Raw genomic sequence first — 27,148 nt, forward strand, 5'->3', positions numbered from 1 at the left:
AATACACATTAAACAATAAAAGACACAATTATCAATGTCAATCTTCATTAAAATTTTCCGAATTATGTAAACAAATATAATAATACAATCAATAGAAAAAAGTTGAACAAAAGGTGCGGTGGAACATTGTATTGACGACACTTTATCCTAATTATAATTCAAATTCTAAGGAGACTAAAGAGCTATTCGTATTCTTACCTTCTTTCATTAAATTTGAAATTCGATTACATCTTCTTCATATACCATCATCAATAGAGCTACTTTGACATTCCACAGCATCGTCCCTAAATATTCGAATATCAGACTCCTGGTCTTCTGCACTCAAACCTGTTTCTTATGTTTCTGGCTCCCTTACAGTTGCAAGCTATTATGTGCACGTGATTATTGGAAGCAATGGAAGCAAGGTGGTGAGAGATAAATTTACAATACAAAAGCTTCCATTCCCATTTTTAAGCCTCCAAATTATTTTCCAACCAACGCCGCATCTGATGTTAAACACGAAAAAACGTTGATATACTGCAGTTTATGTTGCAGAAAGAATCACTAATTTAAATGGAGTGGTTATTAACACCTTTACTATACCTCCGTTATACATGGAAATCTTCAACTCGTCTATAGATATATACACGAGGGAGTAAAATATGGGATACAAGGGAAAGAAGGAATTGTTCCGACTAATATGCAATGCAATATATGAAACAGGCGAGTGGCCAAAAGTCTTCCTGAAGACGATCATGATACCGATGGCTAAGAAATCGAAACCAAAAAGATGAGTGGATTATAGAACTATTAGTCTCATATCTCATGCAGCTTAAATTTTGCTCCGAATATTGAAGAGAATGTTATATGGAAAAATAAATGAAGAAGTTGAGAAGGAGCAGTTTGAGTTCAGAAGAGGTAAGGGCACCAGAGATGCTATTGGATTATTAAGGGCGACCGGTGAAAGATTTACAGGAAAAGGGAAAAAGGTGTATGTTGAAAAGGCTTTTGGCCGCGTGAATTGGGAATTGTTGTTGGTAGTTCTAAAGAAGATAGGGTTTGAGTGGAAAGATCGAAGAGTCGTAAGAAACTTATACATGAACCGACAAGTAAGTGTTAGGATAGGGGAAGAACTGACGGAAGAGAGTGCAATTGGAAGGGGAGTTCGACAAGGATGCTGCATCTCGCCAACACTATTTAATATCTATCTAGAAGAGATAGTGAAAAAAAGTATACATTATGATAACGACATTTCGCTAGGAGGTAGAATGATTAGATGCATAAGATTTACAGGACATATGGTGCTTGGTGCAGAATCTGAAAAGGAAATCAATAAAATGCTAGAATACCTCAGGATGGTCTTTGAGGAATATGGAATGAAAATAAATGATAGAAAGACAAAACCCATGGTGATTGAAACGAAGAGGTCTGTGTCAAATATAAAAGTTGAAGGGGAGAAAATAGAACAAATGAATAATTTTCGATATCTGGGCAGTATTTTTAGTAATGACATCAAGTGCGAACGTGTAATAAAAGCAAGGATAGGAATGGCGAAAGAAGCCTTTAGGAGGAAGAAAAGTCTGTTTTGTGGGACATTGAATAAAGAGTTGAGAAAAAGACTCATAAAATGCTTCCTGTAGAGTGTTGTACCGTATAGAGAGAAAACGCGGACATTACATATAAGTGATGAAAAACAACAAGAAGCCTTCGAAATGTGGGTGTGGAAAAGAATGGAAAGAATTAGTTGGATCGAGCGGAAAACGAATGAGAGGGTGTTAGAAATGGTAGGGGAGAAAAGAACACTTTTAGATATTGTTAACCCTAGGAACACCAATGTATTTTTGAGTTACAAGGAACACCAACCGGGGGCATGTAGGTCATTATTTCCCACAACCAATAATTTATCTTGTCCGATATTCTCTTGGTATGTCTAAGACATCATATATTTTTATTCTCTATTATTACTAGGTTTCTAAGTACAGTGTTGCCAACTGTGTTTGCGTAATTGTTTAAGTTACCATTTTTATCGATGTCTAATTATGACTTATTTATTTTATTAGTTTGTGTAGAAAAACTATCAAACAGATCAATAGCAACTTATTACACTGTAGTATGTGTACAAGGGCGGTTTGTAAAAGCATTTTGGTGGTAGTGCAGTAAAGTAGAGTAGAATGGGAAGGGTGGGGCATACTTCAGTATTCCAATGAATTCAGGATTAATATTTTATAATTCCACCCCTCTTATATTTGGAATGGTGAAATTCTTTCAAATGTTGTTTCCGCGAAAAGATAGACAGTGTGAGTGACGTTCATTCTGCACTATAGGAGATGTCACCAGAGAAGTAGTGTTGCAAACACAAGTTACAATTTTTCTAGTAGCACAAAGTCAGGTTTTTGCACGTATGAAATGAACATGTAAAACGTAAGCAAACAAGCTACAACTTGTCTGTCAGTTTTGTAATTAACACCACTACGATATCATGCATATTGCAAGGAATTCATTGCAAGAAACGTATCACTGCTTCCATTTGTTTCATTTGCATTATCAAATTAAATATTAAAATCTCTGTCTCTTCCATCAAAATCTGACAGGCTTATTTACACCTAGCTATATTCGAGCTCATTACCCTCTACGTCATTTAAAAGTTTTTTAAGTTCTTTCTCAAATGAACTTTGGCGAAAAACACAATTTGCCATTGTTTTAATGCTGCTGCAGATTCCCAAATACACTCACAGTCAGAGAATAACGAACTGACAATTTCCTATGAAATATGCGTCTTCAGTCAGTGTTGCAGGCTGTTGTTTGTAAATTCTATGATTAAAAATACTTGATAACATCAGAGGTGCAGCAGCATAGTTCTTTCCAATCACTATTGAAACTTGATTCTCTTTCTTTCTTTCTTTCTTTATATATATATATATATATATATATATATATATATATATATATACATATACATATACAGGGGTAGACAAAAAATCTAAAAGCACTTCATACATTACACGCAAGTTTGGCCCTCCACTGTACAACACTGTTGCAGTTGCCGATCGTTTTTTTTTTTTGTTTTGTTTTGTTTTCAATCTGTCATGTGGACCTTCCTCTTCCGTCAGCAGTAACCTGTTTAGCTAAATTGGCGACCTGCTAGACTTCCAAAGAGACATGACCGTTGATGCCCGTCTGGTTGGAGCTTCAGTGGCAACAGTGGCGAACATTGAGGGGGTATCGAAAGGCACTGTGTCCAATATCACGAGGCATACAAAATTCATGGGCAAAGGACGTCTGCGAAGCACAACAGGAGTCGAAAAACAATCCTGTCAGATAGGGACCGGAGGGCATTAAACTGGATTGTGCAAGCTAAAAAGAAGACCACTGCAATGAAAATTACGTCTGAACTCAATTCCGGCCTAGAGAACCCGGTTTCATCGAAAACAATGCAACAAGACCTTCATAAGTCAAAATTCATGGCAGGGTCGTTATCGCCAAACCCATGGTCATAGCAGTAAATGCTAAGAGGCGTATCTAGTGGTGCAAGGATCACAAGGCGTGGCCTCATGAGCAGTGGAAACACGTAATGTGGTCCGATGAATCTATCTTCACCTTGTTTCCAACAACCGGTCGTGTTTACTTATGGAAAACACCGTCGCAGGCTTATGATACAGACTGTCTGCTTCCAACTGTAAAGCATTGGGGTGGTTCTGTTACAGTATGGGCAGTGATATCGTGGTTTTCTGCAGGTCCCATCATAGCCCTGCATGGAATGATGAATACTAAGGCGTATGAGGCCATTTTTGGGGACAAGTTCTACCCATGGCCCACATATTGTTCCCTGATGGTGATGGCATCTACCAAGATGATTTGGCACCATGTCACACTGCAAAAACGGTGAAATCATGGTTTGAGGAGCATGACCAGGAGCTATCACACCTTCCCTGGGTCGCACAATCACCAGATCTGAACATCATTGATCCATTGTGGTCTGAGTTAGAAAGGCATGTTCGGTCTCATTACTCTCCACTAGCATCCTTTAAGAAACTGGCGCATGTTTTGGAGAAACAATGGTAGAAAATTCCACACACCACGATTCAGGAGCTGCATACCTCCATTCTACGTCGGATCCAAGCTGTTTTAGACACAAAAGGATACCACACCATACTAGGTATGTTTTTCACACATGTGCAAACGTTTTAAATTATTTTGTCCAACCTCTGTATATATATATATATATATGTGTGTGTGTGTGTGTGTGTCCATGTGTGTAATTATAAAATAAAATGACATATTTAGGTGTTAGTAAGCAGGTTTGAAGGAATAAACTAATAGAAAATAAAATATTTAGGTGCCCAAAAAATAATCAGAAACATGTATATACTAAATTTTTATAATGTGTACTTAGCAACACTGCACCAGATAAAATGAAATCTTTAAGTTTTACGTCCCACGATTGTACCGGTTAGGCTAAAGGAGAGGGTGATTATGAGAAATGAATGAAATGGTGGAATGAAGAAAGTGGGAGGAAACGGGAGAACCCCGAGAAAACCCACGAGCACGGTGTTTGTCCACCACAAAGTCCACATGGCGCGAACTGGAATCGAAGCATGGACCCCAAGCACCGGAGGTGAACGCTCTACCACTGAACCCCCCTGCCCCCGATGCACCAGAATAATAACTCAGAGTGTCCCTACATGTTGTCATACTGAATTTGTTTAAAAAGGAAAATGAAATAAATAGCCAAAACACTGGAATATAACAGTCAGTGCATGCGGTGAGTAGTCCCTTACGCTTCCAATGGGGGGCCTCTGAGGCCCAGAGCACTTTCTTTATTTATAAATAGAAAAACAGAACACTAAAAACTAAGCAAGTCAATTTTTTCAGATTTTTATACAATTACAGTAGAAATGTTACAAAATGTAAGAAAAATAATTTGTGGGCCTCCGAGCCCCCCCTCGTGTTTTTAGGGTAAAGAAGAGGTATAGAATCTGGTTGGGACATTGCCTAAGAAGAAATTGTATCATGAGTAGTGCTCTCAAACGGGTCGGGTTACGTTTCGGGTCGGGTCAGGTCAACTCGGGTCGGGTTGTCGGGTCGGGTCAGTCGGGTCAGCTCGGGTCGGGTTGTAGGGTCAGGCTACTCGGGTCGGGTTGTAGGGTCAGGCTACTCGGGTCGGGTTGTCGGGTCGGGTCAGTCGGATCAGCTCGGGTCGGGTTGTCGGGTCGGGTCAATCGGGTCAGCTCGGGTCGGGTTATTCGGGTCGGGTTGTCGGGTCGGGTCAATCGGGTCAGCTTGGGTCGGGTTATCGGGTCGGGTCAATGGGGTCGGGTTATCGGGTCGGGTTGTCGGGTCGGGTCAGTCGCGTCAGCTCACTTTGGTCAACTGAGTTTAGGTTGAGCTTAAACTCGGCTGGAGTCGAAAGCTCCTGTTTTTCACTAGCTGCCTAATTAAAAATAGCAATTTTCAATTGATTTTATAGAAGCCATACATCTATTTTGAACACTTGCAGCTAGTGTTTTTATGGTAAATGCTTATTTTTGTACTTGTGTGTACTTTAATTTGTAAATGTGGAAGATTGATTTTACCAATCGACTGTAATATTAATATCTACGCCAATATAGAGTCTGGATTTAGAACAAAACTAGAAGTTGTTTAACACGTTGCTGCCAAGAGTGAATTTTGTTGTTCACCGGTAGAGTGCCAAGCGTACTTACTTACATTATTCTTGTTTTGTTCATATTTTTTAAAACATAATATTAATATTGAAACATAATCTAAGGCATGGTAGTGAATCCGCGTGCATAAAAGTTGGGGGTCTGATCGGACCTACGTGTGTATATTTTGTTTATGGGCAAGGGGATAAATTACAGTTGAACTGGCAACTCTGTTAGAAAGTTATTTGTTTATTACTACATGTGCAGAAGTGAGAAGTGTGGATATATTCATCTTCCTTTAGTGCTAATAAGTAATATCTTTGTGCAATGAAAAACGAAGAAATATGCGCAGAACACGATCTCATTAGTAATAGCGGTGTAGTGATCTAGACTTTTCTGAAAATTCAGCAGATGACAGGGACACAGACATCTTGTGAAAATAAATTAGAATAAATAATGAATCCATTGTTAAACTTTTTAACATGTAACTGAAAAAGCAAAACATAGGACCGATCGGGTCTACAAAAGCAACAAATGCTTGTTACTTGGTATTTAGCGCCCCTAGCGGCGTTAATTATCAATATCAAAGACCAAAACCTACATGTGTAATAAAAACACTACAGTTCAATAACAGTAGAGACAGGATTTAACAATACAAGTACTCTAACGTCAATTCGACGAATTAGAAATTGTGGGTCCGATCGGACCTACAAGAACATTTTCTTAGATCACTCCAGTAGGTCGGATCGGACCCACATGGCAGCTAACGTGTTAAGCAAGGATAAAAGAAAGATTGGATATGGACGACCAAGCCCAAGCAGGGCTGCGGTGGCTCAGTGGTAGAGAGTTCATCTCTGGTGCATGGTGTCCATGGTTCGATCCCAGCTTGTGCTAAGTAGGCTTTGTGGTGGAGAAACGCCGTGTAGTGGGTTTTCTCGGGGTTCTGTTTCCTCCCACTTTCTTCATTCCACCATTTCATTCATTTCTCATGGTCACCTTATCCCTTAGCTTCGGTGCAGAATCGAGGGACCTTAAACTGAATATTTCATTTTATTTCACCAAGCCCAAGGACATTGATACAAGAACAAGATAAAGATTGGATATGCAAGACGAATTGCATAGTAATCTTGCTCTTGGCCTTGTTTTGGTTATCACCAAGTAGCGATGAGCATATTTTCTTGCTTTCCGTATAGTATGAAAGACCATAATCAAAATCACACTTGGTCTTCATTTGTACCGATGAGGCGAGCATTCTTGGCTCTTGTATAGCATGAAAGGCCACCAAAACTACGAAATGCAGGACCAAGACTTGACTGCAAGACAAAGAATAAGACGCAGTATTGATGACCAAGACCCAGGGAGCGAATTGTTTGAATTTCATTTGTTGGGCTGAAAGTGATGAAATAAAATTAGTACTTTGTAATTAAGTATCATACTGTATTTTTATATTTTAAATTACAAAATTCATATTATGTATCTTCTTACGTGCAACTATATATACTATAAAGTACGTTTTAACTACCAAGAAAGAAAAATCAAAGTGTCACAGGTCCCGGAATCATAAGAACCTATTTTGGAATGAAAGTTGAAGGCTTGGAAAAAATCACAGGTGTTCTCTTGTTTCCTCAACCCTTGTCATTGTAGTTAAACGATTTCCTTTTGTCTCCGCCAAGAGACTCTTGCTACTGCCTTCCGAGAAGACCCCCTGCCGTCCAAGCAGGTGAGAAGACTGACCTTGAATAAAAATTTCGTCACATAGAACTAAAGAAAGAAAAAAAAAAAAACTTCTCCCACGTCGTACATTGGTATCAGTTATAAAAAGAAATAACCAAACCTCAAAATTGCCAAATATTCATTAAGATGCATATACAAATCCACCGATTGATCTAACTAGTGGTTAACGTGTAAGACTTCGGTACACGTGGTCCGGGTTTAATTCCCAATGGGAGTGCATTTTGGCGTTCACCCAGTGTCGTGACCATAGTGCTCTCAAACGGATCGGGTTGGTCAATGAGGTCGGATCACGGTTCGGGTCAGTCGGGTCGGGTCGGGTCGGTCTTCAACCCGACCCGACCCGACCCGTTGAGAGCACTAATCATGAGAGATGTACTAGAGGGTATGGTGGCGGTAAAGAGAGAGAGAGACGAAGGAAGCTGCGTGAAGACAAAGAGGTTAGCGGAGGATCGTGGATCATAGAAGCTACTCAGCTGCTGCAAGTGACCTGCCACTAAGGGCAGAATACCTATGATAATGATATTGTACGTGACAAGCATTGAAGTAAAGTTGGTAACACGGAAGTATATGTAAAAGAAAGCTGAATTGCATCTAGATATGTCACAATCGTAGATTGACTGTTGTATATAATCCCTTGTAACTTTTTTCTTACACATGCTATATAATACACATTCTTTCGTCTACTTTGTTTTCTTTCTTCTCAGATTACCATTGATAATAGATATCTTCTTGAAAATTTCTCTCATATTGATTTTAGTGGATTTTCAAGGAATCAACGAAATTGGTTTTATTGATGAAATGGACACTAAGGTTGTTCTTCAACTAATGCTTTGAAAATTTTTGATCTCGATATCAATAAAAAACGAAGAAAAAGCTGTATATATATTCAGCGGCCAGTAACTTTCTTAATAGTATCGCGCAAACGGTGAACAAAAGCGCATTGCTTCATTCAAACGCATGTGGCTCTGTGATAATTGGACCAAGCACTAAATAGCTATCATAAGAAAGCTAAATAATTCGCAGGAAAAGTTTTATATACTGAGTGATGTTGCAATATCAGCTTCCAGTGCGAGAAAAATGTAATAAAGATTTTTCTAACATTTGTAGCCTTTGATTGCTTACTGTGGCACGGTATGAAGTGGAAATTAGAAAATATATAACTGAATCTAAGCCTGTAAATATCTCTTCATTCAAATCTAATGTGAACTCCGTGCTTCGAGTCCTTGCAAGCAACAACTTTTCTACTAATAAATTAATTTTTACAGCGCTGCAGGTGGGAGGACATTGGGTTCGGATTCCGTTAATCAGTAGGTCCCGTCTCCTATAGCTTCGCTGCTGAAAGGGGTGTTAAAATTAATTCGACTTAATTCCAGTGCTGCAGGTATTGAATCGCTTGGGAATCCATCGTGCGGACATTAGAGAACCCGAGATTTGTTATGTTCTTCAGGTTATGAAATAGAACAAATGTACGAATTTTCAGCTTCCCACTATTTTTTGCAGAGTTCGGGCCAAATTATGTGTAACATCGATGGGCTACATGGAATCCATGTTCACAGTTGGATGTTCTGTTATTCACTGGTTGCATGGTTAGAGTTATCTCTATCCACTGGTAGCTGGGTTTTATGTATTAGTCTACCAGGTATATTCCTCTATGTTTGAGTGACGTGGCTTTATTATGAAAAGAAATGCTATGGCCGACATCGGGTGAAGCCGTTCTGGTCGGCAGACAAATGTTAAGAAGTTAGTGCAGATCACAAAAATAGAATATGGAAGAAGTAACTAAGACAGAAAAGAAAAAGAAATGAGAGATAGAGGAATTCGTTTTCACTTGTGATTTTCTTCTCTACTTTTAATTTCCTATAAAGAACCTATTACGCCTATATCGATGTTTCTTAGAAAATACAAACCTTATCCATGTTGGTTGCTTCCAAAATCAATCTAATGTGAATCCACAGTTCGACTCTTAATGATCCTCAATATAGCAACAGATTGTAGTGGCAGTCAACATCCTGTCAGTTAGGTCGTCTCAAATTACCATTCCGTATAGGCGCTCTCCACTATGTCGCGGATACATTGAAGGTTACGTCTATTTTGAAATCATTCTTTCTCCCGTCTCGTACACGATTGATACGATACTGACAAGTCACAAACCATTAGAGTGGCAATTCCAGGAAGCTACGAGTGATCTCTCCACGCCTGTAGCCAGCCCAAAAATGTAGGGGGGACCTGGCCGAAGTTAGGGGGGCCCGATGCAACCATATTATAGTTCATTTGCCAGTCTACCGTGAAAATTTTAGGGGGCCCCGGCCCCCCTAGACCCCCCTTTATACGGGCCTGGGTTTCTCACAGTTGCACTTTATACGTACATACTCAAAATCCCTAAATTGCACAGTAGGCATAGCTGGAGTCTGGGTGTTGCAGACACTGCCTAAGATCCACATATAAACATGCACACAGTCTGCTACAGACGTTGTGTTTCTTGGCGATCTTCAACCTATTAGAAGTAGTGGTGGGCACAAAAACCGGTTTTTCGGTTTTTAGAAAAACCGAAACAGATTTTTTTAGAAATTCCAAAACCGCTTTCGGTTTTCTCCGAAAAACGGTTTGGTTTTTCACTGAAACCGGTTATCGGTTTTCTCCAAAACCGGTTCGGTTTTATACCGGATTTGATTTCGGTTTTCTTCAAAACCGAGTCCATTTTTTTCCAAAATTTGTTCTATTTCTGACCAGAATAGTGTTTCGTTGTTCTCCGGAAAACGAATCCGTTTCCACAGAAATAGTTTTACGTGCTTTCCAAAAGTTTTCACCGAAACCGGTTTTGGAGAAAACCAAAACTGATTTCGATGAAAAACCAACCGGTTTTTGGAGAAAACCGAAACCGGTTTCGGTGAAAAAGCCGAACCGGTTTTGGAGAAAACTGAAACCGGATTTGAGAGAAAACCGAAATGTCGGTTTTTCGGGTTTCGATTTGTTTAGAAATCGGTTTCCGTTTTTTATAAAAATCGGTTTTGCCCATTCGTAATTTGAAGCATGCCCACTAGAGACATTACGATCAGCCACCTCAATTCTGCGGTAAGTGCGCTGTGACCTTCAAACTAAAATCAGCATGTCTTCTAGAAACCAATTATGTGGCCAAAATTCATTGAAATCAAATTAGGTATAAAAGATATCTTAAAAAATTGCTCGTGTTCACAATATAGAGAATCATTTAGTCCTTCAGATAGTAACTGTAAATTGGAGAAATAGTCTATGTGATACACGAGTGTTAATCAGGGGTGCCTTCAACAGGTATTCATTATTTAAAAAAAAAAAAAAAAAGTGCTTCATTAAATTTAGGGGAAGGGCCAAAATTTAGACATGTGAACAACTGCTCTTTTCTCTCTCTCTCTCCACTCTCTCTCTCTTCTTTAATAGGCTAGACCTTGCCTTTGCAGTTTCAAGTTCTATTTTCAACAGTTCTCTTCAATTCAACGTAGAAAACTGAAATTAAATAATAACTAAAATTTGTTTACAACTCTATAATTCATAGATAAACAAGGGACGGGGCCATAAGGGAGTTGCTACGCTGTGATTAAAACCAGTTTTTAAAGTATATTTTACTTTTCTAGAAAAACATGTTAAGAAAAATTTAAAGGGTGTCCCACGCATCCTAAAGGGTTTTAGCATTGTAATATTCAAGTTTCTCAGGAATGTATATAGTTTGATATGTGATTAAACTAATTCATGTATTTTCTTGTGTTATGAACTGTACGTTATAGATTTGGCTTTTGAGTTAGTTCTATATTCATTTTCAGATTCAACAGCCCATCAATCTTAGTTTCTTTATTCCACTGATGTAGCAATTATAGTCGTTGATGACATTTCCTTTATGCTATGAATATAAAGTGTTTAAAGCAAGACTTAATCTAATGAACGTAAAATTAAGTAATGATAAACTGAAAATTTATAGAGGATTAAATAACTGTAAAATAAAATGAAATGAAATTTTTGAGTTTAACATCCCGCAACTATGCACTTTAGGATGAAGGAGACGATGATTTAGACAAGCGAATGATGATGGAAGAATTGGCGGAACGAAATGTGGTAGGAAACGGGAATACCCCGAAGCAATTCACGGATACGATGTTGTCCACCACAAACTTACTTGGCAGGTGATCGAACTAGGGACCTCACGCACCAGGTAAGCGCTTTACCATTGAGTTACTGTGCCCCTTTAAACAACCGTAATTTGCTCTATAGCTAAAATAGATTACGTATTATGTAACATTATGACCATATATATTACCTAGTTGTCGTTTTAGATTCACAAAATATGACATACATAACTGTCTTATAGGCCTACATAACTTTGTAACATAAAATATGATATACATAACTGATACAGAACGGCACAGAACTGCTATGTCTGTCCGTCCGCCCGTCTATCTGTCTTTCGATAGGTAGAAGAGTCAAAACGGCAAGAGATATCGATATGCAGCTTCTTGCTATCGATTCAGCGTACAAAGAATAGATTCAATCTCTTTCGTCAACGCTTTATTCAAACCAGAAATGGTTCAAATTAGTCACTTTTATTTTAAAAGTTTATCTTCATAGAATGAAAATGATAACAAATAGTAAGAAGCATTTTTACTAAAACGATTTAGTGCCTCGGGACAACGTACCATAACTATCCTGAACTATCAATACCGGAAGTGGTTGTAATTTAGTACTATACCTACATTCGGTTAAAATATTTTTTTCCTTAGAGCAAAAACATTACATCAACTACTTATTGACTTTACAAAGGCTTATGCCTCGGTTAGGAGAACATTCTTACAGAATTTGGAATACCGAGAAAGCTAACTAGATTATTTAAGATATGTTTAAATGAATTCCAAAGTAACGTCCGGGTAGAAAAAATTTTGTCCACGAGTTTTCAGATCGAGAATATCCTGAAACAAGGAGAAGCGTTCTTCCATTATAATTCAACTTAGTTCTAGAATACGCTATAAGGAAAATGAAATATAGCAACCAGGGCGTAGAATTGATAGAGTTCACCAGGTTATTGCATATACGGATGATGTAAATTTAATAGGGAATTATAGGAGAATAATAGAAAGAAATGCAGAGATCTTATTAAATGCTTGCAGGGACATGGGGTTAGAAGTAAATGCAGAGAAAACTAAATACATGGAAGTTGGTCGGGATCGTAATACGGCAAATTATGGATGCGTTAAATATCGAATAACACTTTTGATAAAGCGAATAATAAGCAAATATATAGGATCAATATTAACAGACGAAAACCGTACTCAAGGAAAAATAAATGTCGACTAAAAGCAGGGAATCCCAGTTCATAATCTCTTGTTGTCGCGAATTCTGTCAAGGAATTTGAAGTTTAAAATATATAGAACGATAATCATGCCTGTTGTTTCGTATGGTTGCGAATCATGGTCACTTACTCGAAAGGAAGAACATAGATTGAAAGTATTTGAGAACAAGATCTGGGACGAATATTCGGACCCAAGAGAAATGGGAATGGGGAATTGCGGAAACTTCATAACAAGGAACTACATAACTTATTCGGTTTACCCAACATTGTTAGGGTCAGCAAGTCTAGGAGACTCAGGTGGACAGGTCATGTAGCTAGAATGGAAGAAAGTAGAAACGCTTTCAAAATCTTAACTGGAAGACCAACCGGAAAACGATCATTAGGAAGACCTCGACGCAGATGGGAGAACAATATTAAGATGGATCTCGCAGAAATAGGAATACAAAGTAGAAACTTGATCTAATTGGCTAAGGATAGAAGTTAGTGGAGAGCTTTTGTGAACGACGCAATGAACCTTCTGGTTCCATAGGCCATAGAGTTAGTTAGAGCAAAAACAGTAAGAAATAACAAGTTGTAGCTTTCTTCAATTGGTTCATTGTCCCAAACATACATTACATATTCTCCATTAACCCTCTATTCAAACCAGAAGTGATTCAAATTAGTGACTTCCGAATTCAACACCTATCGCCAAAGAACAAAAATATAGAGTCTAATAATAACGGCAAACGGCTTCGTGCTATCAATTCAGTGTCTCAACATAGCATATTGTTACAACCCGCAACAGTATACCATAAGTGGAAGGCGTTGAAATTTAGTACTACTTCTGGATTCGAAATTATTATTATCATAGGGCTAAAACGTTAAGAGAGAGCAACATGCGAGTTTTTGCAATTGATTCGGCGTCACAAGGATAGATTTCATATCATCCGTTGACCCTTTATTTAAACTAAAAGTGATTTAAATTAACCATTTCCAGTTTCAATATTTATAATCATAGAACAAAAATAGTATTAGATAGCGACAAATAATTTTCTGCAAACGATTAAGAGTCTCAAGAGAACATACCATTCAACCCGCAATACTCTTCTAGTATTAAAAGTGGATGAAATTTAGTACTTCCAGTTTTAATACTGATTTCCATGGAACAAAAACTTAAGAGATATTGAGAAGCAGTTTTCTGCAACTGATTCAGCGTCCCAATAATATATTCCATCTTCTCTGTTAACTCTCTGTTCAAACTAGAAGTGGTTTAAGTTAACGATTACCAGTTTCAACATTTATTGCAATAGAGCAGAAACGGTAATAGATAACGACAAACAGTTTTTGCAATCGATATAGCGTTTCAATAGTATATATAATCACAACCCACAACACTTTACCATAAAAGTGGTTAAAATGATTGAAATTTGCTATTACTTCCAGTTTCAATACTGATTTGGTTGAGCAAAAACTGCAGGACATATCGAGATACAGTTTTCTGGAATTAATTTAGCTTTCCAAGGGTAGGTTTCATTTCTTTACTCGACAATCCATTCAATCTGACAGTGGTTAAAATTAACGATTTCCGGTTTCAACCTTTATTGCCATAGAATAAAAACAATAAGATATAGGGAATAATGACTTTTTGATATGGATTCACCGTCCGACAAATGTTATTAATCCGTTATATACGTACTACTTTAACTTTGAATATTAAATTCCAATAGTTTGGAAGTCTACTATAGTTTCACACTGGGAAATGAAACTAACTTGTTTCGTTATTTTTTAGAAGACCCTTAAGAATACTTAAAACCTTGGTCAGGGTTTGGGGAATAATATAGCCTTTAGTGAGAGTATTCTCAATTTTGCACACTGAGGTTTTTCTGTCTTTCTACGACTTCTGTTTTAATTTTTATAGTTTTTTTCTGTCTTAATGTTTTATTTTCTAGTACTCTGATTTGAAATATACTTTCCAAGCGGTTTTATTATGGACTTTTAACGTACAGACCCCAGCAAAAGCTTGCAACATGAGCATGTAAATTTATTGTGAAACTTTGCCTAACAGTGCACTGAGTCACCAGAACGTCTAAGTGGCACAAATCAAGCCACGAAAAACTTCGGCGTCCTTACCTGCACACTTATTTTGGAACAAAAGACTTTGCCGTCTCACAATAAACTTACATGCTCATGTTGGAGGTTGTTTGCTGCGGACTGTACAATATGTGTCTGCTATTGGCCTTATTCTAACATGAACCATGTCCTCGCTGATGAATCCTCATTACATGATGATCACTCATTCATTTATTATAATCATTTGTTACATACTACTTTAATAGAACAGTAGCATAACTCAAAAATGACCCTTATTAACATATCGACACATGAGAACCAGAGGAACGTAACTCCAAGAATGGAATTTTTGTTTCCTTGAATTATGAACATAATTCTGAAAGCCCCTTAAATCTATCACTCATGTTTTCAATATTGAATTTTATAGTTTGCAGATCTACCTAATTTGACTATACGAAACGAAAACAACTAGTTAAATGACACTAAAAGTCAATTTTTTGGATCTTAAGGAACAAAAACTACACGTTACATTTTCTAAACGTTAGAAAATTTCAAAAGTGGAATTCGATTTCAATAATAGATCATAATTTTATTTTTAGCTAAGAATACGCATTCATATTGGAATTTAAAAGTTTAAAGTACACAAAACGGGAATCTACTAAGTCTACATGGAATGGAGGGATCTACTCTTAATACTTTCCATCAATTTATGTATTTATTTATTTATTTACACAAAAGTACGTAGTACATCAAACAATGTTAAGACTAGTGAGCAACTACAACATACAACTCAATACATATATCTAGATTTACAGCACTTAACGTGTCGGTTTAATGTTTACTTAACAGAATAAACCTAATATGAAACATTCTACTTTCAAAAGATAGCATTCGCTACTGAAAACAATTAAAAATTTTGATTTTGTTATTTAAACTTTAAACAAATGCTTAATAATTAATAACGTATGATATTAGATAGAATTAATATACACTTACCAACAACTTCTAGGTATCCGACTTGACTTTTCATAGGATCCGTGTTTATCTGACACATGTACCATCCTCTATCGTCCACACGAACATCACGGATTTGTAGATACCACGTTCGATGGTCGCTATGACTTAACCCTATCCTGTGATTCTTTGTAATCACATGGCTGTGAATTGTTAGAATTGTTTGCGTATCAACTCTTAACCATGCCACCTGAAAAGATATGGTGATAAAACAAATGAGTTTGAATGCAAAATTTTACAACTCAATATATATGATTGAAGGGAAATGGAGCACAAGAAAATGATACCATATAGGAAGCATTCTAATATCAACATAATACATATATATAAATGTTAAACGATTACATTCTTACAAGTATGGAACATTGCTATTATGCACGAGATCTAAAGCTAGCCTTATGTCCGAAATGTATTTACCTGTATTTTCACAACAGTTTCAGAATAAACATGTAACAAGTTATTGATTTTCTTAAATCAATTAGAAAATTCTTATAATTGGAATCCATAAGATTGACCGATGATAAACTTGAATCTTTTTAACACACATATTATCTTTCTTACAAGAAACTTCTTGCAGTACACAGAAAATATAAGTAGCTTAGGTTTATTTCTAACATATTACGTTAAATTCAGTCTCATTTCTTTATTTTAGAAAGATGGGCTTGTGAATAAAATGAAAAGTGCAGTAAACGAAAAATTAAAAATGGGAAAAGTAGGGAAATCGAAATGTATAGTTTGATTCTTTTGTGCAATCCCGCAGGGTATGTTGATAGAACACGGTCAGTCAAATAACAAGGAAAAAATTCCTCTCCTACCCTATCCTCAAGTGTCTATGAACTTTACTAAAATAAAAATATACTTCAAAATTTAATGGAAATTCTACAATACAACTCCTACAAACTATTGTGGTTAATAAGAATGTTATAACTTAGATGATTTGTTCATAGCTATCTTTGTCCCCGTACTTTGGTGAAGGAGAAAAATAAGCGAATATCGCTAAACCTGTTTCGTTTCTCTCTTTCCCATTATCGATGTTCACTCAAACAGTAATGTGAATATGTAGTGTTTATTGGGTTTATTTTTACATAAACTTTGCTTTAGTGTTTAAAATAGTTACAATACAGCTTACAGGATAGTGTTCATTGCCTTCAATGGGGTTTTCGCCCCTATTCTCATAGAGGTTAGCGAGCCCGAGCCCGAGTAAGAGGTTAGCGAGCCTGAAAAGGCACACATATTTCAGTGAGGATCGCATTCAAGGGCCTTGGGAGCTCGTGCTCACTAATTCGTTGGAGCATGTGATTGAAGCATAATGAACACAGTCTCACTATAATCAGTACGACTCGGGCTCTCTAATCTCAACTAGGTTCGGGTTCACTACCATCAGAGGGACTTGCACTCATTTGTGCTCAGGTTAATTACCTTCAGTGAAACAAGCGCTCATTATTCTCATTGAAGTTCGCATTACTATTATCGTTGAGGTTTGTATTTACTCTGGTTTGGTCACACATCCTTCAACGTGGTTAGTTCTTATTCGGTCTTGGTCTCACATCCTTCAATGAGGCTCGTGCTCACTGTCTCCTTTCAGGCACGTCCTTACTCAGGCGCGGGCTCACATCCTTCAATGAAACTCGCTTTTACTCGGGCGCGTATCACTAACTACTTTGGAGATCGCAATGATTCACTAATCTCTTTTGAGCACGCACCTACCTGGGCTCGATCTCATTACATTCAGTGGGGACTCGGGCTTACCAGTCTCAGCTGAATCTGTGCTCACTCACGCTCGGCCTCACTTTCCTCAACTAAACTTGAGCTCACAACTATTAATGGGGCTTGAACTTACTAATATCAGTAGGGCTTGCACTAATTTAGGCACGGGCTCATTACCACCATTGGGAATAGCGTTCATTATTTTAATTGAGACTCGCATTTACTCGTACTCGAGCTCATATCTTATAATAAGGCTTGAACTCATTAATTTCTTGGAGCTCACGCTCACTAATTTTGTTCGAAGACGTGCTTATTTTACTTGAGCTTACTACCCTTCAGTGGGGCTCACACTCACTAATCTCAATTGCATTCTCGCTAGTGCTCACTACCTTCGGATGAGCTCAGGCTCACTCTTGATCGAGCTCACTAATTAGGTTTGTCTTTGGGCTCACAAACTCAAAGTGGTTGACCCTTTAGCTCACTTTCATCAACCTGGCTCGAGCTCACTAGTCTTAACGGGACTTATGCTGAGTACTCTTAGTTGGGTTGCATTCACTTCGGTTTATGCTCCATTTCGTTTGCGATTGATGTCATGTATCTTAAATGAGCTCATTACTTGTAATGACATGCTCAAATTCTCTACTCTCAGTTGGATTTGCTCTTATTTAAACTTATAGGCAATAGTTTCGTTCGGGCTTGGAGTCATTACCGTCAATGAAGCTCAAGCTCATTACTTTCAATGGGGTTTGTACTCACTCGTGCCTGGGCTTACTAACCTTAATTGTCTTCGCGATCAGGTTCACCTCTGACTGTTTGCCTAGTATTCAAGAAATAACACGTAAGATATTCCATTTAAAAAAAAAACGACTTATAGGACATAGATTATGAGAAAATCAACAAGGATGGAAGAGCAGGCGTGGCGAAGCTATAACGTATGGCATCATAACTTTGCAGTACAGGAACATCCTTTATTTTATAACATCCTTGTTGGAGGGTATTTTTTTCGGAACATTACTCCCGGAATTTCGAATATCTGAGCTTATTAAAATTGAATAAGTTTATGCGGTAATAAGAACAATATATTTTAGAATGGAAGATATGCACGATTATTTAACAGTTACTAAATACTGTATCGTCATGAGGACGCTCATGATAACTTATCTTATTTCTGTCAGGTACGGTTTTCCTTTCGACTTTAGTACGTAGGTGATACGATATTGTAGTCTTCTGTGAAATACCTAAGTCCATGCAGAATTAATGACATTTTCAGCTCTGCGTGAGCGATGTTGCCAATTTTTGAAGCAAGTAATGGAACACGTATTTATTGTTCTTATCTTCAGAAAAGACGTGCACATTTAATTAATGCCAGACAGTATTTGTAACATTTGTTAAGAAACTCCATGAAAGCAAGAAATTAAAAGTTTAATTTGAATGTTACTGAAAATAGCATCTGTTATGGATATTCAAGAAGGTGGAAAACAACTAATGTAACAGAAGTAAAATCTTTACACATAATTTCTTTGCAAACTGAACTGTCTTATCCAGTCTACCATAGAGGGGAAAGAAAGAATTTTGAAGGCTTTTCGTATCACTATAATTCACGAATCAAAACCAAGAGATGTAACAAATAAGAGTGTCATATTGAAAATATTGAAATAACGTGTTTGGTGAACATAATGGACTGCTAGATATAAGATAGTTTATAAACGAACCCTGGTTCCATCAAAGTGAATTGTCTACTCTCTGAACACATACATAGAAGACTCAGAACAATGAATACGATTCATGGGGAGTCATTGCTCTCGGAAAAGAGAACAGCTCACTTCACAATGTAGAAAGTTTGCAGAATTCATGAAGTCAGTAACTCGAGTTCTCTTTAATTTTTCTCAAATATTTATTGTGCAAAGCTTTAATCTTTAAAGCAGACTTTAATTTGATATTTTGTGTAAGTTTTGCCACTGATTTAAATATGAAGTAAATTTTGTTGATGAATTTAGATTTAAATCATGAAAAACAATCTGACATCAACATATTAATCCATACAGCCAAATGTTTGGGCGAATAATATACTCTTTTTTGTTATTTCCAACTACTCAGAAGAAAATGCAAGTCATGAAAGAGCTCTAATTTATTTAACTTAAACAGAAACGAAATGATTAACATGTTGAATGATTTTGATTGACCTTTCGGTGCACAGACTATCGTGCAAATCAGTACCTCCCCCCACATAGTATTACCTCTGAGACAATTGCATTACAGAACCACATTATAAGTCCCAACCAATAATGTATATATATATCTGAACACAAAGTTTACTTCGTCGATGTTTTACAGCATCTCCTTTAATACAATCGTGTGTCATTTGCTTTAAGTGAGTAGTAGAAGAACGTGGTAGTCTGTCAAGTGATAGTGCGCTTTGTATAAGAGACTGTGTCAAAGCTCTCCTGCATGACATTTCAGCGGAAGAAGTTGAGTGAAGGCTAGTCACTCGACGAAGAACGTTCTTGCGACGACATTGTAATGAGACTCATTGACCTTTACCCCGGACTTGGCAATTAGTAGTTCGGTTTAATTACTGGAACAATGAGATGGCCGTAAGTACAGAGGAAAACCTAGATTCTCGTTTGAGCTCTTGAAAAACGTCGATGAGAGTGTCTTCCTGTTTTCTATACATGAGAAGGATGCTTGCAAAACGAGATCTTCCACAATATATTAAACTACTGTTGTTTTTTTTTGTGTGTTCCTTCGTATCATGAATAGGAATCAATGAAAAAACAAGTTTTTTTTTTGCTCCATAATCTCTACGGATCCAATATATATATTGATAAACACGTAATATTGCAGAATACAAGTAAAATTGTTGTCACGTTGCTAATGGCTGCTTGAAATATTGACAACAAATACAAACAATTTACCTTTAAAGTGAAGGTTAAATACTGTTGAAGATTTCATAATTTATCATTGGCAGAGAAGAAAATTATTGATTTTTTGGAGGGAGAAAGGTAAAACAAATTCAAGGTATTCAAAACGAAATCATATCAAGATGAAAATTCAGTAGATCTAATTCAATGATAATAATACATTAAAACATTATCTTAGTAAACCTTGTGGCACAGTATTTAAACTTCCTTCCTCAAACAGGAAGCGTGGCTAATTCAATTTTCAGTCTGATGTTAGTATCGCCAAATATGAAGTGTTGCTTATGTATATTTTGGAATTTTTACCACAAAAAGTATAGGGGAAAATCCAAACTTAGAGATATGTATTGATTCCTAGAGAAAATTGCAAATCTAAGGTGTGAGCCAATTTGCAAATCTAAGGTGTGAGCCAACATCCGATTTCCAAATTTAAAAGGTTTTAATCAATATACCCATGTCTTGTGAAAGAAACGTGACGCCTATACTCATCTGTATAACATGCAATAAAACTTCATTCAAGAGGATAAGGTAGGTCAATAACCTACCACATGGTAACATGTAACTTATCATTGTCATCACATGTATTCTTACAATTATTGACAGATAACTTGCTGTAACTGATAGGTTTCTACACTACACAGCTTTCAACAAACTTCTTCGTCTTCATGTACCATTTTATGTTTTGATGCCGTCCATCAATCGTAGAATCCGTAGTCTCCTTCCTATCTTTCCTGCCACCATACCCTTTAGCAAGTCCCTCATCATACAGTTCCTTAGTCAATGCTCTAAAAATTTATCTCCCACTTTTAAACAATATCTAAAATTGTTCTTTTTCTCTCAATCATTTCTAACACACTCTCATTCGTTTTTCACTAGACCCAGCTAATGCTCTTCAGTTTTCTCCATACCCACATTTAGAAAGTTTCTAGTCGTTTTTCATCACTTTATAAGAACGCTTATAAGAATAAGTTATAAGAATATTTTCCATGCATTTTTATCAGGGTATTAAACACTTTCTTAAGTGCTAAATATTATAATTCCGTCAGTATTAAATGCACTTTAATTTTCACCATATGCTCATTTTTGTCTTTATAAATTCAAAATTAAATTCTAAATATTTTCATCTTGTTTGTATAAATGGCACGTTAATATGTATGCCTCAATCTCTACAAACAATAATGCAGGAGAAAACATGAAAGCAAGCCAGGTTCAAATAACGCATATAAGTAACTTTTGTGTCCTTTTATAAACTATTTTCAGGAAACAACAAAACTACATATGTATTTTTAAGATGCCTCCTTTAATATTTTTCTCGTATTCCTCGTTCGTAATATCTAGTAGTAATGCACATTGACAACTGCAAAATTACATTTTTTGTGTTATATTGAAAATGAAGATTTTAATTTACTCATATATCAGTGATTGCTATATTTCATCGAACCGACCATTAGCCCTATCTTCTGATATTCCATTTTCGGAAGGAAAAATTATTTTTTTTTACTACATTTAGTGCATAATAATTTACAATTATACATGTAGAATTGTGATTCAAGCATAATTTATCATGGTGTGTAACTGTCACAATTCATTTTGTTCAATTTAATTAATACCGTCATATAAATGACAAGAATATTTGTTATATTAAAATTCGTAATGGAAAAGATTAGACACAAACCTTAATTCAGTTTCACGATTAGGTTTATTTTCGGTGTTCTTAATCAATTATGTAATTACAGCACTGGTGGTGCTGGTATTTGTTTTCGCCAATTTTTTTGAGTATCCTATTCACCTGGGGACTTTAGCCTTATGTGATCCAGTTGTTACCTTCCTTAACAGTGCAGTGTATCTTGCGATCTCGCTCCTCTATCCAATAAGAAACATGCAACTACATTACTCTTATCAAAAATGAGGAAAAAGCAAAGTTAATCTCCAAAAGTTCTTCCATAAATTACATTCCACATCTCCCTCTACCACTCGTAGTTTCAGTATTTTCCAACGTTTGAATTAGGGGAAAGAAATATCCCCTATGCTTCCTGGTTTGTGATTTATCATTAAGTACTAAAAAATACACAGACACATTCAGAAACTGGTAGAATTGTCCATTAACAAATACCCCAGGAGCACAATGAACGATGAATTATGATTATCCATAACTCAGATCAAGAGCAAAGATAATGTTCACACTGTTTAATGAAGTAGATTAGCGAGCCAAAGCACGCGTGCATTGTTTTGTGTCATGCAAGATTTAAAAGCATTACAAGTCTCGCAGGAGATGGCCTGCTGCTGGATATCAGCAGAGTTAGAAGGTGAAGTGGTTCCATATTGGAAATAAACTAAATTTTTCTCCAGTGGGAACTAGCATGTGGGAGAGAACGGATGCGAAGGGACACCACGGCAAAACACAAAATATCAGAAGAGCAGAATGCATGTCTATTGAAGTTGTTGGAATTACTAGATTATCTCATGGAATAAGTTGTTTCTGATGTACTTCAAGTAGATTTACGATTCTTTCTAATTAATGATTCAAAGATTGATTAAAAATGACATTTGACTTTAGTTTTATTTATTTAGTTAGTTATTTGATATCCAGAAGGAAAAAATAAATTAAACATTTACAAAAAACTGAAAATATCACAAAACATCCATTTAGGGAAATATGAAGTCAACCAGAAAAATCTTGCTGCATTAAAATTAATGAACTTGTCTCATTAAATGAAATGTTAAATGTTAAATGAATGTTAAATGTTAAATGAAATTTACTATAGTTTTGATTTAGTGATACATTAAGAGTCAAGAGAAGATAAGAATGCACGAAAATATATCTAAGTGATACATCTTAGCATCATGAAATGGAACGAAGAGCGTACGTACTTAACATGTTTCTAGCTCTTACTTATCGCATACCTGTAATATAAATGTAATACAAATAGTTATTACTTCTTAAAATATTTCACTCAAATGGAATAAAACAATGTACCAAACGAGCAATGTTATTTTAAAATATTCTCCTTGTTTTCACAGGTACCAAATCCTTCATTCATGTATAAAACGTATATTTAATATTTTATTTATTTTTACTGACAAGTGAGACCTCTCGTAGAACAAAACCTCATATAAGATTCGAAAATTGATCGTCATTATTAATTTATTTCTACAGTATTGCAAACATATTCGCTTTACTTGATTCTGACTTGAAAAGCTAAATTAATTCAGAAAACCGCCTCTCGAAATCATTTATCATATAGTTCTTTGGAAATCAGTATTGAAACGGGAAGTATTAGTAAAGTTTAACTACTTCCGGACTCTGTAAAGTGTTGCAAGTGGTCATTACACATTCCCTTGAGACGTTGAACCCATTGCAAAAACACTGTCCTCATCTGTTGTCGTTTCTGTTCTATACCAATAAACGTGGAAACCGGAAATGGTTGATTTCTACCATTTGAGGTTTGTGTAAGTTTAGCCTAGGATATGAAACCTGCTCTTAAATTGACATTACTTTGCATGATGACAATTGGAAAACTATCTCTAATTTCTAATTTTTAAAAGAAAAAAAACTTGAAGTAGAGTAGAGTATGCTGATTAAAAGGATTTGAAATTCCCACATCTAAGAGTCTGTTCACTACGTAATCTTGGACGAATCATTAGTTGTTTAAGAATGATAAACCAAATTTGTAAAATTCTGTTGTTCTTTTTGCACGTTGAAGTTTAATGTTTGTTTTCCGCGCTAAGGCTATATGGGACATGGAAGACTAGGAGGTTACTGTAGAATTTGAAATATTTTAATGTATTTACTTTTTTTTTGCGATGAACCCAAGATCACCTGTACCAAAGGCGTACGCGCTAGACACTAGACCAGGAGAAAGGATCTTGCTGAATTTTGTGTTTAACTGAATTGCCTATATGTGCCAATTTGTGTCGAAATTCTTCTAAATGGGTGATTAAATTTTATTTGCAAGGAATGAAAATCTTCACTTTCATTTCAACATTTATGAATGGAAATATTTTTTTTATAAAAAAATGACATGTAATCTTCAGACTAACATGAAAACTGTTTCCCACTACCCTACTTGTCATATTGTGGTGGGCAAACACCGTATGCGTGGGTTTTCTCGGGGTTATACCGTTTCGTCCAACTTTATTCATTCCACCATTTCATTCATTTCTCATCAGCACCGCCTCCTTTAGCGTAGTCGGCATAATCGTGGGACGTAAAACTAAAAACATTCATTTCATATTCCTACTTATCAGGTTGTTTTTAAGCATTAAAGTTATTTTCCTAGATGATATACTGCATAATGTAGTAATCATGAATTGTTAACTCGATGTTTTTGTTTTAAAAATAACATAATAACAACTATTATTGTTTCAACGTTGAATTTGAGAATAAGTGTAAAAATTTTCAAATTTCACTATACACTATGACTTGATTTTTAAGATTAGTTTAAAGTATTTCTAGAGTTCTTTTATTACACTCTTCTTTTTCTTGCTGCTCTCCGGAAAATCTGCATGCAATTATCAGGAAATTTTATAAAATCTTAGATAACACTGGACAACAAATTTTAACTTTTTTCATGCTTCGGAAAAGAAAAGTACATTTTTGTATGTAAATGAGAATACTGAATACTAAAATAAAAGAAAAAATGATGAATTGGTTCGAGTTTAAATGTAATCGATAGATATGTGTATTATGTAGTGTTGACACTTAGATTCTTGAATTTTCTATTTGGTCTTTCACTTAAGTAGCTATTGCTTCAATTCCGTTCATCTGATTATCTAGGTTCATATGTCATTTACTTCAGAATAAACCAAGCTTGCAAATGGTACTATGCTAATGTGTACATGATGTATAAGAAGAGGGAAATTTAAGGTAAAATTGGGAATTTCCCGTCCAAAAATTCCTTTTTACAAATGTAGCACCCTCTGGTACAGCCCCGAATAAAGGCAGTCAAATATAATATACCTTTAAAACTATTGTAGTTTATAGGTAATACATGTGTCAAGTTTCATTGTAATATTTATAATAGTTGTGACGGAAAAATATTTCTCAGTTTTGCTAGGTAATAGCAAATTTCATACAGAAAAAAGTGAGATAACTATAAAATCAAACGAAGCCGAACAGTATTATTTATTTCAGTATCATGACTTATACGTCATTCTCTTCAGAATAAAACAGGCTTTCAAATGGTATCATGATACTATATATATACGGGGTATATATATGTGTGTGTGTGTGTGTGTATGTGTGTGTGCGTTGTACGAGAAAAGGGAAAATTGGGGTAAAATTGTGAATTTTCCGTGCAACAACAATCGGCGAGAGCAGAGTTGCTTCAGTAGCAATGATACCGTTTCTCCATCATAGATATAACTTGGTAGAAATGTTTTCCATGTTCATCAATGACTGCTCCGAATTTTCTGGGAAGAAATCTATGTGGGATTGTAACATATGTATTTTTAGTGATACATTACACCTTATTGCTTGGTAGAAGGTATTAGGTGCACCTCTACTTCCTTATAGTTCTGAGAAGCCTCTTTTTCCAAAACAGTCGTCACCGCTTTTCGGAAAGTATCTCATGCAATCCTCTCCTCATTTTTTAACACTGCATCAAATTCAGGATCATTGAGGAATTAGCAAATTTGAGTGCCAATAAGGGTTTCTACCTGATTTTAGTTTCAACAATTTGTGAAAGTTTACGCAGAATATATTTGAGGAATGTTTTGATGCGTCTATGAATGGCCGGCATTTATCGAGATTATCGTATATGTTAAGTTTACTCATAAGACCAGTTAGGCCTACATTGTTACGACTTAATATGTCACTTTTAACTGAAAATACTGTTTAGGGATTCTGGCGTGTTCAAAACACGAACACTTTTAGATCTTCAGAATAAGCTCCCCACTTCTTGAGTTTGGATGCCAGCAGTTCTGCGCCACTTTTTGACAACCCCAGGTAATTTAATTCAGGTTGAATATCATATGGTGAATAGATATTGATATTTTGGTTTTGTGAGGTTAGGATCGGAGGAAGACGATGAATCTGCAGCAGAATTTGACAATGTGGGTCGACATTGTTTGCCTTTTGCTCTTCATCGGAAGAAACACTGGAGTTAGTTACCGGAAGTTGTGGAATCTTTAGTTCTTCAGAGTGTGGCACAGTGACGAACATTTCAAGGAATATTTCAATAAGTAGCAGTCCACTTTTTTTCTTTTTTGGATAGACCTTTAATTGGAAGAACTATGCAAAAATAGCAGTTTGAAGTATGATCTGTCGGCTCTCTCCATATAATTGGAACTGCAAATGGTACGCATGGCCTTTTTCCGTGTAGCAGTCCCGCAAGTTTCTAGAACAAGTATAACAACATATATGTGGTGCTCACTTCTTGTCCACATCTCCCACTTTACAGCCAAAGTACAAGTGATAGGCTTTCTTTATGATAGGAGCGAAATTCTACTTTTCGCTTCACTTCGTTAAAAACAACAATTTGCCCTGCACTGCAAACACATTTACTTGACGTGTTTCTGCTTAGTATAGTCATAGAACGACAAATAATAATAATAATAATAATAATAATAATAATAATAATAATAATAATAATAATAATAATAATAATAATAATAATAATAGCTACCATCCACCTACCCAATATCTCACCACCACTATGTCCGAGATGGCAAATTGTAACTACAAAAGAACGTTACACAACATGTTTTCTCTGACAAACTCTTCAACACAAACTAAACCGTGAAGTGGTTGATATTTCTTTGTAAGCGATGAAGTGCGAGCAACATTGATAGCC

The 27,148-nt window shown here is 36.1% G+C and overlaps 1 protein-coding gene across 1 annotated transcript in view; it reads right to left on the bottom strand.

Annotated features, from left to right (window-relative positions):
- The window catches only part of LOC145666044 (lachesin-like), a 589,881-nt gene that overhangs the window by 450,455 nt on the left and 112,278 nt on the right, over positions 1 to 27,148 (bottom strand). The window contains exon 3 of the mRNA XM_081733143.1: positions 15,712 to 15,919. Coding sequence (XP_081589269.1) covers positions 15,712 to 15,919 — 208 coding nt within the window. The remainder of the gene's footprint in view (positions 1 to 15,711; positions 15,920 to 27,148) is intronic.

The sequence above is a fragment of the Thermobia domestica genome, chromosome 12, assembly GCF_964235325.1.
Source record: "Thermobia domestica chromosome 12, izTheDome1.hap1.1, whole genome shotgun sequence".
Taxonomy (NCBI): Eukaryota; Metazoa; Arthropoda; class Insecta; order Zygentoma; family Lepismatidae; genus Thermobia; species Thermobia domestica.